This window comes from Hippopotamus amphibius, chromosome 6 (genome assembly GCF_030028045.1).
Source record: "Hippopotamus amphibius kiboko isolate mHipAmp2 chromosome 6, mHipAmp2.hap2, whole genome shotgun sequence".
Classification (NCBI taxonomy): domain Eukaryota; kingdom Metazoa; phylum Chordata; class Mammalia; order Artiodactyla; family Hippopotamidae; genus Hippopotamus; species Hippopotamus amphibius.
In genome coordinates this window covers 59,799,746-59,815,691 of record NC_080191.1, presented here as the reverse complement: position 1 = coordinate 59,815,691, position 15,946 = coordinate 59,799,746, and the positions used below count along the sequence as shown (strand labels likewise).

General features: G+C 42.5%; 1 protein-coding gene across 7 annotated transcripts in view; it reads right to left on the bottom strand.

The window, feature by feature from the left end:
* Positions 1–219: 219 nt before the first annotated feature.
* The window catches only part of ARID1B (AT-rich interaction domain 1B), a 389,909-nt gene continuing 374,182 nt past the window's right edge, over positions 220–15,946 (bottom strand). For all 7 annotated transcript variants that reach the window (XM_057739653.1, XM_057739658.1, XM_057739654.1 and 4 more), the window contains 5 exons: positions 12,176–12,326; positions 10,306–10,402; positions 7,446–8,229; positions 5,505–5,635; positions 220–3,229 (listed from right to left, as the gene is read on the bottom strand). In XM_057739653.1, the coding sequence (XP_057595636.1) occupies positions 1,505–3,229; positions 5,505–5,635; positions 7,446–8,229; positions 10,306–10,402; positions 12,176–12,326 (2,888 nt within the window). In that variant the 3' untranslated portion in view covers positions 220–1,504. The remainder of the gene's footprint in view (positions 3,230–5,504; positions 5,636–7,445; positions 8,230–10,305; positions 10,403–12,175; positions 12,327–15,946) is intronic.

Here is a 15,946-nt window from a genome sequence, read left to right as displayed (position 1 = left end):
CATAATGAGGGGCTGTGTTAGTACACTGCTGTTTTCCCCCTATTTCCTGTTACTTGGTTACTATGAAACCACTTTAAGGAAACTACAACAGTATTCAAGAACACCCATCACAGTGCTTAACAAGATTTAATGTACATTTATTCTTAACATGTGGAACATATAAAGATTTTATACTGAATAAATGATATTCATTAAGCCAGAGGAAAAGGAGGAATTTACATCATTTTTTTCAAACTACATTATCTTGAAATACAAATGTGGAGTCTCGTCACTGAAAAATCTTTGAAGTTGTGTTTCTTCCTTTTAGTTGTATTTTTTTTCTTTTTGTCTGTACTGGTAACCATTGTCTAAATCAATCCATATGCAACCATTTCCACACCTTGATTCATGAAGCAAATTGTGTGATCAGCTGCTCTCCCGAAATAGAGCATGACTTTATACATACAGAAACTTGTACATTACCCTCTTTTTTTTGTTTTTTTTTTGTTTTTGTTTTTTGTATTTTTCTTTCTTTTTTTTTTTTTTTTTGGAGATATGGCCCTAATGAAAAAATATATAAAATAAAAATAAAAAATTATTTAAATCTACCATCACTTCGTAGTTACCACGTCATGAAAAAGAAACTAAAAACTTTGTACTAAAAAAAAAAAAAAGAAAAGAAAAAGAAAAGAAAAAATGAGGGTATGTTTAATGTACAACTTCTATATACATCACAGCCCATAGGCAGTAAAAAAAATATTTAAAAAATGGTGAAAGGAATTGTGAAGAACTGTCATGTGGAAGGTCAAACGACAGACAGCAGACATGACGGTAGTGGTGAGGAAGCAGTTTCTGTTGATTGCTGTCAGGTATGTGTGTTCAATCTCAACTTAAAAAAACATTGTTTTTGCTCCTAGCCTAATGTAACCATTTTCCTGTGGAGAAACCAGTATCATTTCATAGTTTGCTGACTGACACACCTCCGTGAGCCCCTATACCTACATCTCTAGAAGTTTCTATTGCACAGAGCTTTGGGCGATGGGATACAGTTTTTTATTTTTTCATTATGTGAAGAATAACACAGCTAGGAAATTGATAATTTTTCACCTTTTTGCCTCAGTGTGGTGAAATTTTCCCATCTGAGCATCTTTTGCCATAACTTTTCTCTTTAAAGTCAATTCGCTTCCCAAAAAATGCAATAAGACATGGAAAAGCACATTAAAAAGAAAATCTGTGAAAAACAAAAAGTGACCTTTGAATGCACTAGACAGCAACTTTGGTTAAAAAAAAACAACAAAATAAAAAAACCCCAAAAGGATGTACTTATACACACAGACAGCAAATATTAATTTCATAACTGTTCAAATTAATTATCTCTTTAATTCCCAATTGGTAAATAGTGGATGGGGCAGAGGAGCAAAGATTTTTCTTTCCATCTTCCTACGCTGGAGAAACAAGAACAGAAAACAGCCAGTTATACGGGAGCCTCTAGTCTTCACTCACACATGCTGCCTTCTCACTGATGTCATAACTGCCCAATCTGAAACAGTACATCACAGATGACAGACGCAACCAGAGAGTTCAGGACGGCTGATATCGAGATATCCAGCAATCGACCCTCGTGCAGAAGGAACTCTGAGCGGTTCTCGTCCACTCTGGCCATGGCCAGCAGAGCCTTGGCCGCCCTGCACATCATGTCCACGCTAGGGGGCTCTAGAGGCGGCGGCTGCATGTGCATGAGGTTATGCTGGCTCTGCTGATACTGGGCCATTGTGACCCCATCCTCTAGGAAGCTTATCAAGTTTCCGATGCTTCCTTTCTGCACAGCTATTGCCCTTGCAGCCAGCGCGTCCCCTTGGGCAAGGTTCGATAAAAGCGCCATGGACATTTCTCGACAGACTGGGTTTTTGCGATCCCCAACGTACCTAACTAATGTGGCATAGAATTTCTCCTGACGACTAAATGGAGGCGTGGCCAAGATCAGGTCCACATTGTTGTCCTGGATGCTGAGTTTACAGAGTGTCTCCAGCACAAGTCTCTGAGGCGACAGGACAGAGTTGGGTCCCACAGTGGGAAAGGGGTCTTGTGCCTCTGCCGACGGGCACACCATCCAGTGCAGCAAGCCATCCAAAATTGGCAAGCAGATGCTTTCCGTGTAAGCAGACAAGTCTAGCTGCCCAGAAATGTTGGCCAAAGTGACCAACGTGTTATCCCTTAAGACCTCGAGGCAGTCCCACCACCACTCATCTTTGCTGCAGGCCACCCCTTTGTCCTCATCCTCCTCCTTCTCATAGGTTTGTGGCGCTCGTTTTCTCTCAGGATGCTCGTGGTGAAGAAGAATCAGCTTCCCCAGGATCAGCACCAAGCCTGGATGTTTGGACATTTCGGCATCATTCCCAGGCACAAAAGACAAGCTCCGGACGATATTCGACACGCAGATGCAGCGCTTGGCTAGCGAGTCCTGCCAGTGAGCGATGGTGCAGAGTGGAGCCTCATCCCGGCTCCTCGGCTCGTCCTCCAGCAGCTTGATATTGCGGTGACTTTTGGCTTGATGGATTCCAAAGGGAAACTTACTGCTTTCGGTTTGGGTACCAGGGTTTGCATCTTCAGGCAGAGCCCCTGGCCGAGCAGACAGGACATCATCAATGGTTGCAATGATGCTTTTCTCTTGCTGCTCTTCAGAATCCCCTTTGCCTTCTTGGTCTTTCTTTCTACCTGTGGAACTTAAAGGGGGAGGTGGACGCCTGCGAGGAGGAATTTCCATCTTGCTCTCAAAGTGAGTCTGGATGTGCTCGGTGGTGTCCCCCCCACCGAGCTGCCAGTGCAGAAGTCCACTGCTGAACTCCTGAACCCGACCCAGCTTGTCAGACCGGTCGACGACAAACAGGTTGTTCTTTTTGACGATCTTTATTGGCAGCTTGTCGAACTTACTGGCTTGCCTGGGCTTCTCCTTTGGATCCACGGTGGCATCGGGGGAGGCCAAAGCTGTGTTGCTCCTGTCCTCGGTCTCCATCTTCCCAACATCTTCCTCCTCGTCTTCCTCCTCATCCTCCTCCTCATCAATACATTCAGCATCTTCTTCCTCTTTCCCAGTGTCGTCGGCCAAGGACTGGCTGTCATCTCTCTTTACCGCATTGTGATCAAGTGCTTTTTGGCTGGGGTCTCCCACTTCATATTCCATAAGAATTCCAAAAATGTCAATCAGGCATTTCCTAAAGTACTCTACTAAAAGTTCGAGAAATCCGGACAACTAGAGAGGATGAGAAAGGGAAGAGGTACAATGTCATAACCTCAGGTGTGACTGAGAGGGTGAAAATCCTGATAGCTAGCAAAGTGTTTCTATGATTATTTTCACACTTTTAATTCCTTTTTGGCTAGGCCAAGGAAGAGAAACCATATATCAGTTAGAACTATCTTCCTGAATTTTTCATTATTAATCAAACCAACCTTTACCATCTTCTTATTTGCTGTTTACTTTTTTACACTATCAACATGAAAACTTACTTGTTATTTTCACATTTCTGATATTATCAGTGAAGGAGTGCTTCGCTGTTCTTTACCTTTGTTCCTGATTTAGATACAATGCAATCATTACTAGAAGAGTGAGAACACGGATTTTATAGACTCATTCACCCAAAGTGAGCCTGTTCTCTTATTTATCTGAAACTTTGCTTGCCTGGATTTTTATGGTTATTATTCTTAGGATTTTATGGTTATTTTTGTCTTAGGTGCCATAGGTTATTCTAATTTACATTCTCCATATATCTTGGGGAGAAGATAATTTCAGCAATGTAGTAGCTCATAAACACAGAAAATTAAAAACAAATCAATTTAATCCCTGATAAATGAATGAGAATGTCTCGTAGAATACATTTTTATATTCCAGCTATTCACAACACCAGCTAAAAGACAAAAGCCACTGTGAGAACAGCTTCGTCTCCTTTAAGCAAATGTTTCTATCAAGAAAAACCACCGTACTCCAGGATTAGCAGCTGGCCTGCTCCCCGCTCTCGACAACACCCATGCACTACATTTAGGGATGATAAAGGATGAGTACACAAGGATTTCTTAATGATACGTATTATGGAAATCAACCGCAGCTTGGTATTCTGCTGTAAGTTTCCTGAAAGTGGGTTTGAAACAATTATCAAGAAGTAAGGGGAAACCCAAGTACCAATCAGACACTACTTGCTTTTAGGGTATGAAGGCACAGTTTTTCAAGTGTAAGTTTGGATGTCACCTCCCCTCCCACCCTGCCCCCAACTTAGAGCTTAGTTTTTTCCCAGGGCAAGGGGAGAGGGAAAGTTGTGAAGCGATTCTGGTTATGAGAAAGTGTGCTTGAGAGCAGTTCACCTAGCATGAGGATGAGAGTTTATTACTCTAGCAAAGGTAGTATACACCCTTCTAATACTGATTTGCTGTTAAAATGGACTTCATGCAATGTTTATGACCTTATTGATACACTTGCTATCAACTGAAAAATTGCCTTTCAGGGCTATAATGAGGACTTAAATGAGAGAAGAAAGAGGAAGTGGAAGATTCTGGTCCTAGTTCAATAGAAGCAAGGGAATTAGATGTTTTGGCTTTTGACAGCAAAAGTAGAGAGCTGTTCATACACAGTAGGGAAAATAACCTTTTCTGATTTTTGTTTCTAAATATTTCTTAAGAAGTCTGTAGTCCAGCTGCCTCTTGGCCCTTTTTCCTAATCCTCAGCTCCCCTTCTCTCTTCTACCTATCATGCTGGAAGCTACTTTAAGCCTAGCACAGAACAAAGGAGGGTTTTAAAAAGTAGTAGGCTTTTAAATGACTGCTTCAAAATAACCTGGAGGGAGGCAGAAATGGAAGGGGACAGACCAAGAAACAAGCTTGGCCATGACTTCATCACTATTGTAGCAGAATGACGGGTACATGGGGATTCGTTAAAACTGTTTTGTTTACTTTTATATATTCTGGGCTGGCCAAAAAGTTTGTTCCGGTTTTCCCGTTATGGAAACTGAACGAAGTTTCTGGCCAACCCAATACTATCCATTTTCACAAAATAAAAATTCTTTTTTGATTTTACATTTCTTTTTAATTAAAAGAAAGATGTTAGGTCCCCCTGGAAAGTAGGGTAATATCTCACTGCAACCTACTGCATGGTCATGTCTCATCCAACACTGACTACAGCCAGAACTTTATGTTATATTTGGATTAATCCCCACTGGCCTGCTAATATCCACTCCAAACAACAATTTAATTTCACCACTGCTGTCTATTCCATACACACATGCAGGTGCACACAAAGTCACTACCTTCTTCTGAGACATACAGGTATGTGTGTATTTATACTAAGGACTGAAATAAATTATCATTCCAGACAAAATCCTCAGACAACCATACACTGACTGATGTTGGTATATAACAACTGCAATGATAAAAAATGCTAGCTGCTGAGTGCTGATTACCTCTGGCCTCAGCTTAAGCCTTGTGCACTACTTCATTTTCTTATTCTAATTTGGGCCTAAACTGGATTGGTGCCGGCTTACCTGGGAGAGATTGAAAGTAGCGACAGTGCTGTCATCATATAGAAGAATATTAATAGTGTCCAAAGCCCAAGTACTTTCAGCCAGAAGACCTGACTTGAGGGACATCATCACACGCCAGGCCTCAGGAGTAACTAAAAAGGGGGAAAGAACAAGGATATGATTAATACTAACTCTGCACATGAAAGAACAGAAAATAATGATTTTAAACAAATGTTCTGAGGGACAGTTAAACACGGTCATTTCAGATGTTAGGCAGAGGTGACAGCTGCGCTAAGAAACTTCTGTGGCTGAAGAGCTTTTCGCTTTGCAGGTTCAACAGAGGTGGGGATGGTTAAGCATGAATGGTCCTTTCTGTATGTGTCTTCTTTTGCTCCAGTCACAGATGTCTCAAGGTGGCATCTTCAGAAAGCTGGCGAATACGCAGAATATAAGCAAAATTTAATTCCCAAACAGCACACTCTCAGATACAAAGCCTTCATTCTCGCACGCTGTCTTCTGTCTGAGCTCCTGCCTGCAGAACATGCTGTTGACAAGTATTAGCACTTTGACGGTTCAGATTTTTCTGGAGGTTGGCTTGAGCCAGAGTGATGAGAGGAAAGATCTGAAAGCTCTGTCAAAAGACGGGGCTGGGAGGGGAGGCCCATCAGGTCTGAAATTTCAAGGGAGGCTGAAGCACACGGTTCCAGCAGTCGAAACTCCCCACAGCAGTGGCCAGGCCGGATGCCAACGGTACGCTCCTGTGTGGGAGGGGCTGTGGGTTTCCACCTTTATTTTAATTTCATCTACTTTTCAAATTCTCTAAGATAGGCACATAGTACTTTTGTAATAGAAAAGGCAAACTTCCATTTTAAAATAAGGAACATAAGTTTCCCTAGGCTGGTATAACATGGAGTAAGAAATTTTTTTTAAAAACTTAAATATATATATATATTTATTTAAACATCTATACACACTCACAGACAACTGTATGTGTATATTTTACATGTATATTTCCATACATAACACAGTGCTCAGCGTCTGTATCTCTCTCACCTCCAGCAGCACCCTCTCTATGCAGAGCTCCTTACCTCCCCTGTGTGTGTGTGTGTATCTCCTTAATGTCCAATGATTGAAAACATCCTTAATATCTTTAATATATTTAATTTTCTGATCACTGCAAATGATTTCAAGTCATTTTAAGATTTTTGGAAAAAACAGTTTTATACACCTGAACTCTATTATTTCCTTTGCTGTGTCAAAAGTATGTCAAAAACAATGCAGAACACTCTGTGTACTCCCAGATATTCTGAATCTTTAATTAGTATCAAGAACATTCCGAATGGGATGAACAAGCGATATCAGCGTTCAGTGGAAAGCGCTCCTCGGCTGCTGTCATCAGTGCTGCATGGATTAAATCAATTCTGTACATCGTGTCATGTGAGGCTCCACAGAGCAAATCACGTGTCTCTCTACACAGCACAGCCAGTCTTCTGTTTTGTTCCTGCTAAACTCACTGTCTGTATGTTGTTACCCAAATTACAGAGTGGCCTGCCATCAAATTTTCTCAGGCCACCCTAGCGTTTCATCAGCCTTGCAAGCTGTTCTATTAAGCACACATGACAAAGATTAAGTGTTTGGTTAAGAGCAAATCTTTAAGCCCAAAACACAGTACATGGTCACCGAGGAATCCTTGGTCTCTCACCTGGAGCTCTACCCTCTCACACAAACAACACTCACATGTATTCAGTGAAAATGCCATTTTAATTCTCGCTCTTCTCTGGTACTATTGCTTAAGTCAGATGAGCGGCTTCCAGTTATTGCTCCTGCACAAAAACACGTCCTGATAGTTTATAGTCATAGAATGTCATCCCTTTGAGGTTAAGGAACTACATCTAACCTAAAATGAAAATTCTAGATCACAACAGGAATTCATTTCAGGAACACAGCTTTGGGAATGCTTACCGATATCTTTTGAGGTAATCTTCCGCCTCTGTTTCAAGACTGGCTGTGATGCTTCCACAGAGCCAGGAGGAAAGGTAATCTCCCTTCTGACTGGGGGGGGCTGGGGGGGCGGCCCCGAGACTTGGGCCGTGGGGACGGTGGGCATGACCTTCTGCATCTTCATGGAGGGCAGGAAGGGGGACTTGCTGGGAGACATGCGGCTCTCCAGGGAGCGCTGGAAGGAGGCGGGGCTGGGCGCCCTGGAGATGTGATTTGGCAGCGACGGTGGCGTCTGGTAGGATGACTGAGGCGGGCGCGTGATGGGCTGCATGGAGGCTGAAGAGGACATGTAAGGCTGACGCTGGCTGACGTGAGAAGGCCACTGGCTCTCGTGGTTCATCCTCTGATCAGGCACCATCATATCGTCCGCGCGGTTCATGCCGGGATAAGGAGGAGCCTGCGCAGGGCCGCCGGGGCCTTGCCTGCTCGGGTAGGGGTAAGGCATATCGTTGCGTGTGGCCCACATACCCTGCTGAGGCCCTTCGCTGGAGGACGACTGCATCGGGCCGCCCATCATCTGGGGCGGGAGCCCGTGCGGCTGCATCTGCCCCGGGCCCTGCATCCTCTCTCTGTTGTAGGGGTACGGGTACTGTCCCTGGATGGGCCTCCTGTCTGGTCCGGAGTAGGAGCTTCCGTACTGGTTGTACATCTCTTGCTGCTGGTTGCCATACTGCATGTTGTACATGTCTCCCTCGTGGCGTTTGGCTGGAGGCCCATACATGCCATCCATATGGCGCTTGTAATTCTGAAAATTCACATAAAGACAAATCATACTGATGTGCTTTTACAGGTATAATCACACACTTAAATTACGCAAAGTAGTTATTACCTGCCAGAACATTCATTTCCAAATGACTACGGGAAGCTCCCACAACACCTACGGACTAACAATTTATGTACTATATTCAGTATTACATAAACCATGTCATGTACTCCGAAGGAGCTTCCACAGTTTGTTTTCATGTACTTCAAATTTTCTGTGGGGAAAAAAAACATTCTCTCCTGGTTTTTTCCAGGGCTGCAACCTGGGAGAATATGATTTTGGTGACCATCACACAGGCAGCGCTGAACGGAGGCTTGGAGATGCACCAGGATGACTTCAGTAGGTAGCGAGAGACCTCATCGGAATGGACTGAGCACTCTGAGGGCCAGCATGAAGGGCTCCTGGGCTAAACAGACTCCTTGGGCCTAACTTTACAGAAAAGCTTCTGCACAGAACCTGGCTCCTCCGACGGGACCTGTGTCCCCTGACACCTGACATTCGATGGCCTCCGCCCCAGCTCCCAGCTTGTCTGGGTCACATTCTCTGTGCTTCTGAGGACAGGGCTGGTACAGCCCCTGTTCCTCAGCTCTCCTCCCGGGGACGCAGGGGGGTTGCAGCACTTGATCAGGGTGGGAAGCTCCTGATGAGAGGGAGGGAGGGAGATGCTCATTTGTTAATTAGTGTTCTTTCACTTTACTTGAGAACTGTTTAAGATCAGTTGGTTTGATAATACGATTAACTTACAAACATGCTCCAGTAAAATTAATGTTTAAAATCCCTTCTATTTTTTTTTTTAATTAGAATGATCTTTTTTATTTTATTTTATTTTTTTTATTTTTTATTTCTTTGGGGGGTACACCAGGTTCAATCATCTGTTTTTATACACATATCCCCGTATGCCCTCCCTTCCTTGCCTCCCCCCCCTCGAGTCCCCCCCACCCTCCCCGCCCCAGTCCTCTAAGGCATCTTCCATCCTCGAGTTGGACTCCCTTTGTTATACAACAATTTCCCACTGACTATTTTACAGTTGGTAGTATATATATGTCTGTGCTACTCTCTCGCTTCGTCTCAGTTTCCCCTTCACCCCCCGCCCCCTCCCATACCTCGAGTTCTCCAGTCCATTCTCTGTATCTGCATCCTTGTTCTTGTCACTGAGTTCACCAGTACCATTTTTAGATTCCGTATATGTGAGTTAGCATACAATATTTGTCCTTCTCTTTCTGACTTACTTCACTATGTATGACAGACTGTAGTTCTATCCACCTCATTACATATAGCTCCATCTCATCCCTTTTTATAGCTGAGTAATATTCCATTGTATATATATGCCACATTTTCTGTATCCATTCATCTGTTGATGGGCATTTAGGTTGCTTCCATGTCCTGGCTATTGTAAAGAGTGCTGCAATAAACATGATGGTACAAGTTTCTTTTGGGATTATGGTTTTCTTTGGGTATATGCCCAGTAGTGGAAAAATCCCTTCTATTTTAAAGAGGTCTTAGATCTGAAAAGTTGTTTACAAACAGCAAACTCCTATGTCTGAAAAGCCACAGCACGTCCTGTATTCTCTGCAGTCGTGATAACTGCAAAGTATCTCACACACTTCAAGATCTTCGAGCTGCGGCACTGTGTAAACAGCACGAAGCTACGTACCTCCCCTATACAGTCAAAACATGCAGTTGCTAATATCTTATTCTTAAAAACAATTGTTGTCCCTACATATCCTCTTTAAAACACACTGACAAATTTCTCTGCTAAAATGTCATTTGATACAATAGTACGCAGAACAGACATATGTCTAAGACTAAGTGCCTTGAATTCAACTTAGGCTTATTATTTACAATGATGAATGTCCTTAACTTCCTACAACATGTTATATTTTCAAGAGCTATTTCTAATTTGCTGACTTCAAAATCCCAAGAATATTTTTTAGCATAAACAAATATAACCTGATTGTTATATGCCATTTTTGTGATGCTTCCTAAAACTCTTCAGAAGTAGTACAAGTTTGAATTGTAAACAGAAAGCACAGAGATGCACGCAGCTCGCCAACTCACCGTCTGCTGTGGATACAGGCCTGGCTGGTGTCCTCCATATGGCGGCTGTCCTGAGGGAGGGCCTTGGCCTGGGTACTGCTGCCCGTAAGGTTCATGCCTAGAATGAGGCATTCAGAGAAGACTTCATTTACCACGGACCTCAGGCCAAGGCGGGAAGGAGGAGTCCATTTCTGGAAACTGCACGGCTGCCTTTCCTCCCCTGTACCCTCCCGACAGGCACTCCTACTCTGAGCGGTGGCAGCAGCACTTCAGCTCCCAGCAGAAGGGGTGGCAGCACCCACTCTGGGAGTGCTGCCAACCCCTGGCTGGTGGGTGGGAGGAGTCCCCCTGGACGGCCCGCACCCTCTGCCTTTGAGGAGAGGCCCCGCCCATCCACCCACGGACCAGGGAGGGCCTGACACATGCTGATGTGACCTAGTAACAAGCGCTAGAGACCACAGGAGGACCTAAGAATCAAAGCAATACTTCTAGGAGTACCAGAACGTGCACATAACGGAGGAAAATGTTTCTATTCCTTACTTTCTCATCATGAATAGAGAATGTGAAAGTTTTAAAAGGGATACTTCAAAATCAATCCAAATGATACTAAGTGAGTATAGACAAAACTGCTCAAAATTTCAAAGTCCTATGACTCTAAAAGGCTACAAAAAAGAATAACAGGGATGATTTAAATGTACTTCTATTAAAAGATTCTATTAAATCTTAAAATGGGAATGAAGAGTACATTTATTTCATATCGAGAAATTATAAGTACCATAAAAAATAGCATGTTTAAAAGAGTGATAGAATTGAAAAATTTAAAAACTAAGCTGGTGTAGTTAGTATATTGAATCTTGTAAGAAAGAGAATACTTGGACTGAATATATTCCTAAACTGGTCAAGGAATGAGAATAAGAAAGAAAATCAATGAATTTGTAGAATATCACATGTAAAACAGATATAGGAGAAGTTTTCGTTAATGACACTGACATCTAGAAGGAAGCTTATAGTTAGCAGGAAAAATATAACTGACATGGATAAAATTTAAGCTGAACAAGTAACACTTTTCAGAAGAGAAAACTTAATGAGGTAAATCCTAATGTGGTAGAGCCAAAACGACTTTTAAACCTCGGCCATGCAATATTCTAAAACGCATTCTAGAAGAAATAGAAAAGTATATTTGCTTGGGTTCCTTTAAAAATATATTGCTATGTCCCAGCATACTATTCTCCTTTTAAACTCATCAGCCGCCCCCCCCCCACCCCTACCCCCACTAAAAGCTCTTCCTTGACCCTCAAAAACAAACCAAATCTTAGTAAAATCCCTGATCCACTACACTAGACATCACACAATGGTTAACTGACTAAAGCAGATTTCACAAATAAACCTTCACTAGAAGGTAAGGCCGAGAAGTTGAGATTCGTGAGTCACGATTAGAAAGTACCACATTGCTCTGAGCACGTGATGCTGTGTAACTCAAGAACCAGACTCATATAGAAGCCTAGAAAGAAACCTGATTTGGTAAAACAGTGACTTTTTTCAAACCTTTTTTCCTTTGTGTTAAACCAGGGACACCTCACTACTTAATTGGTCTCTACAATCCCAGCATGTGGACTGAGGAAAGGGGAGCAGTGTGGCTGAAGGCCCTGCCACATGGAAACCATGCCTGTCCTGAGGCCTGCTCATGTGCCTACAGTTAGAAAAAAGAGCCTTCTATTGTACTTCCACTGGTTTTCTTTAAAAATTAAATATTAAATTGAAGGCTTGGTTTCTGAGCATTTCTCCGTTAGGGAGGTAATGAACATGCCAACCAAGGTCAGGAGGGTTCTTCACAAAAAGAAGTCCACCGTTTCTAGTAAGTCATCTCATCTTCATCTTAGGAAACACTCACCTTCGATCGTAACTGGCTCCATAGGGAAACTGCTGCCGCTGCCCCATGCTTAGGCTGGACATGGCTCCAGATGGACTCTGGTTATACATGTCCTGCATGCTGCTGGCTGGCATCTGTCCTTGCGTCATAAACGGCTCACTACTTCCAGGCACTGCAATATTTTTGGTAACAGACAAAAAATTAAGCACTTTCAAAAGCCAAAGGGCCCAAACATCCCTTTCTAGCCATTGCTGTTATCTTTAATATGACAGATGACAATACCAATGTAAGAGCATAAGGTCTGGAGTCAAGATGGGTCCTGCTGAGGCAGGATTCTAAGATGGACCCCAAGGTCCCCTCCTTCATGTACACACCTTGTACGAGTCTCTCCCTCGGAGTGCAGGTAGAACCTATGAATGTGACAGCCTATCACTCCCAGGATTATGCTACAACACAGGGCAAAAGGGATTTCACAGATGTAATTAAAGTCACTCATCAGCTGGCTGAGCTAACCAAAAGGTAGCGCACCTACGTGTGCCCTTTAAATCAGCATCTAGAGGTGAGAGATGAAGTGTCTCTGACAGAGGTCAGAGACACTCTCCTTCTGGCCTTGAAGAAGCAGTGCCAGGCAGCAGAGAGGCCCACGTGTTAGGAAGGACGGCAGTCTCTAGGAGCAGAGAAGTCCCCAGATGACAGTCAACAAGAAAACGGGGCTTCGGTCCAACAAGTATGAGGAACCAAATTCCACCAGGAACTTGAATGAGCTCAGAGTAAGTGTAGTCCTGGCTGACAGCGTGACTTCTGCTGTGAGACCCTGAGCTGAGAAGCCACAGAAACTGGGGTTTATATGTATGTTGTTTTAAGCACAAGTTTGTGGTAATTTGCTATGCAGTAATATTGGAAACAAACACAGACCCAGATCCATATTTATCTGGGTAAGCTGCTGAACTTCTAAATTTAATTCCTTGCCTATGAAATGAGAATGGTAATATCTCATGGAGTAGCTATAAGGAAGGGATGAAATGTATATAGAGTTAGTTCCCTTCCCTTTTAGGAAAAAAAAGTGAAAATCTTAACATAACCACCACATACACTGACTCAACTCTAAAATTAGGATGAAGAACATCACTAGGGAGTTAAGAACAGCTCCAGAAAGGATGAGATACAACTATTTCTAACAAGGGGTAGGGTGTCAGTTAGGTCAAATATGCAAATTAGCATTAGCTCAGAGCCTGAAGGAAATTGGGTCAAGCCCAGAAACTAGCCTGTAGGCAAATTAAACATTTTAATGTGAATCTTAATTGATACACAGTACTACTACCACCTTCCTTCATCCTATGAAGGTTACTTTTATATTCCACGAGATAAAAGCTGATTAAAATTTTGTGAGCTGATAAAATCTGTTTGGCTGGTAGAGAGGTGTAAATGATGAAGCCCGAGACTGGCAGAATGTATTTTGCTTTGTAGGTGCTTTCACATACTTTATATCTTACATGATCTTACATCAACCTTCAGGAGAACCAGTTTTGAAGTTGCTTTCCATTTTGTGGATGTAAAAAAGAGACAGACAGAAATAAGGGGGAGAATTAAATAGCTTAATTCCCTAACACAGTTCTTAAAAATCAGTAAGAAAAAAAGACAGTCAAATTCATAAATGGGTGAACACATCAATGGACATTCACAGGAAAAGACAAATAAATGGCCAATCAACATAGGAAAAGTTGTGTGACCTTATTTATAATTAAGGAAATCCAAGTTAAAACAACTGTGAGTCTTTCCTTCTCTCCCAATCTGATTGGCAAATATTAAAATGACTGATAGGGCTTCCTAGGTGGTGCAGTGGTTAAGAATCCGCCTGCCAATGCAGGGGACATGGGTTCAGTCCCTGCTCCAGGAAGATACCACATGCCGCGGAGCAACTAAGCCTGTGCTTAGTTAAGCCTGTGCTTTAGAGCCCGTGAGTCACAACTATTGAGCCCATGTGCTGCAACTACTGAAGCCCACGCACCTAGAGCCCGTGTTCTGCAACAAGAGAAGCCATGGCAATGAGGAGCCCGCACACCACAACGAAGAGTAGCCCCCATTCACTGCAACTAAAAGAAAGCCCACGCACAGCAAAAAAGACCCAACACAGCCAATAAAATAAATAAATAAATAAATAAATAAATAAATAATTTTAAAGAAATAAAATCTAGTCAACATCCTTTAAAAAAATAAATAAAATGACTGATAACAATCATTCTTAGTATGAGAGCCCACATGTTCATGTGAACAGTATTAAATTGGTATAACTTTTGCCAATAACTGCCATGGTAGGCTATATTTTGATGACCCCAAAGAAGCACATCTCTGGGTGTTCATAGCCTGTGAAGTCCCCACCCACTAGGAGGCTGGGCTTGGTCACGTGACCAGCTCTGACCACCAGGGCACTGGCGAATGTGATGCAGCAAAAGGGTTGTAAGTGATTGCAAGTGAGGTTGTATTCTTAGAGTGCTCCTTCTTGGAACCCATCTACCACGTCATAAGGCACCCAAGAAGCTCCATGGAAAGGCCCCATGGAGGAGGCTCCCAACAACAGCTCCAGCTGAGCTCCCAGGAGAGCCTGCAGATGACATCAGCCATTCAAGTGACACCCCAGCTCAGCAGAGCTCTCTGTCAGGGTTCAGATGACAGCAGTTGCCTCAGAGTCCCAGCTGAGTACACGTGGAGCCAAGATCCACTCCATCCACCACAGAATTAAGTGTTGTTATTAAAGCTACTAAGTTTTGGGGTAGTTTGTTACAATAGTACAAGATACTCAGTAAACGAAGAAAGAATTCTTATCCTTTGATTCAGTTATTCTACTCCTAGGAATCTATTTCACAGAAACACTCTTACAAGTGTGAAAAAACAGCCACACTTCAATAATCACTGCATCATTATTTATAATAGCAAAATATTCTGAAACAAACCATCCATTACTAGAGCATTAAAAAGAAAATGTAGGGTTGTATGTGTAGATACATATTCAAAATACACTAAGTTACACAGTATATAAATACTCACTTATTGTTCACTTACAAGTAATTAATCAGTCAATCCCTCAATCGGTGATGAATTAAGTGAGTAGGTAGGGCAGGCAGGCAGGTGGAAAGGCGGGGCCAAGGTTACTCAGGGTTGGTGAGTCTTAGATTAGGCTCTTTTATCTACTCCACCACCATGCTACAGGTCAACAGCAGTAGCACCAGCAACAAGCAGCATGACATCCACTAATGTTGGTCATTAAATAAAAAATCAGAGCACCACCAAGCTCACTGACACAATATGGTGAACTGAGGAATGGAAAACTTTATTGTAACGGGGATAGGGCTGTAAGAAAAATCTGTTTCCTATGAGTTCTCTGTTTATCTGCTTTAATTTGGTACTAAATATACCAGTATCGTAAGGTAGCAGGTGAGCTGAAATATGCTGGGGAAATGTGAGACAGCGCTTCCCTCTGAGCCTCTCTATCATTTACGTAGCTGATGAAAACACATTATAGAGCTGCCTAGTACCTAGCAAGGTAATCCACAATCACCCCCCCACCCCCACACTTATTTTCATTATAAAAAAATTATAGGCATAAGGAAACAAAAGAAATAGAACTCTTGCTGTCTAATATAGCATATAGATAGAATATTGGAATAGTTCATAATAACTTTTGAAACCAAATTCCAAAACTTAATTATTTTTTCCATGTTATTGTCATATTTTCAGAGTCTAAAAATGTTATACAACCACCAATAGCACTAACATGTTCTTTCTAGCATCTCA